Genomic DNA, 318 nt, shown 5'->3' on the forward strand with positions numbered 1-318 from the left:
CCCTACCGCTCAACCGCAACGGGGCCCAATCGCCAACGGCCTGATCCCGTACCCCGCGATTCTGTCAACCCCTTAACCGATTCTTTGGCGTCGTTTTATCCAAATTCACACTCCCCCGTACTCGCACACTCTCCCTCTCTTTCTATAAATAGCCTCAGAAAAATCACAAAAAATCCAAGGGGGAAAAAAAGAAAAAGAATAAAAAAAAAAGGAACCCGCTTCTCGATCGAAATGGGATCGGAGTGCAAGACCGAGAGTATTTTGGTGACCGGTGGGGCCGGGTTCATTGGGACCCACACGGTGCTCCAGCTGCTCAAT

The 318-nt window shown here is 50.6% G+C and overlaps 1 protein-coding gene across 1 annotated transcript in view; it reads left to right on the forward strand.

Annotated features, from left to right (window-relative positions):
- The window catches only part of LOC109839581 (bifunctional UDP-glucose 4-epimerase and UDP-xylose 4-epimerase 1-like), a 6588-nt gene continuing 6437 nt past the window's right edge, over nt 168-318 (forward strand). The window contains 1 exon segment of the mRNA XM_020408070.1: nt 168-318. This exon segment is cut by the window's right edge and continues 108 nt beyond it. Within this exon segment, the coding sequence (XP_020263659.1) occupies nt 232-318 (87 nt within the window). The 5' untranslated portion in view covers nt 168-231.

The sequence above is a fragment of the Asparagus officinalis genome, chromosome 4 (genome assembly GCF_001876935.1).
Source record: "Asparagus officinalis chromosome 4, Aspof.V1, whole genome shotgun sequence".
Lineage (NCBI taxonomy): Eukaryota > Viridiplantae > Streptophyta > Magnoliopsida > Asparagales > Asparagaceae > Asparagus > Asparagus officinalis.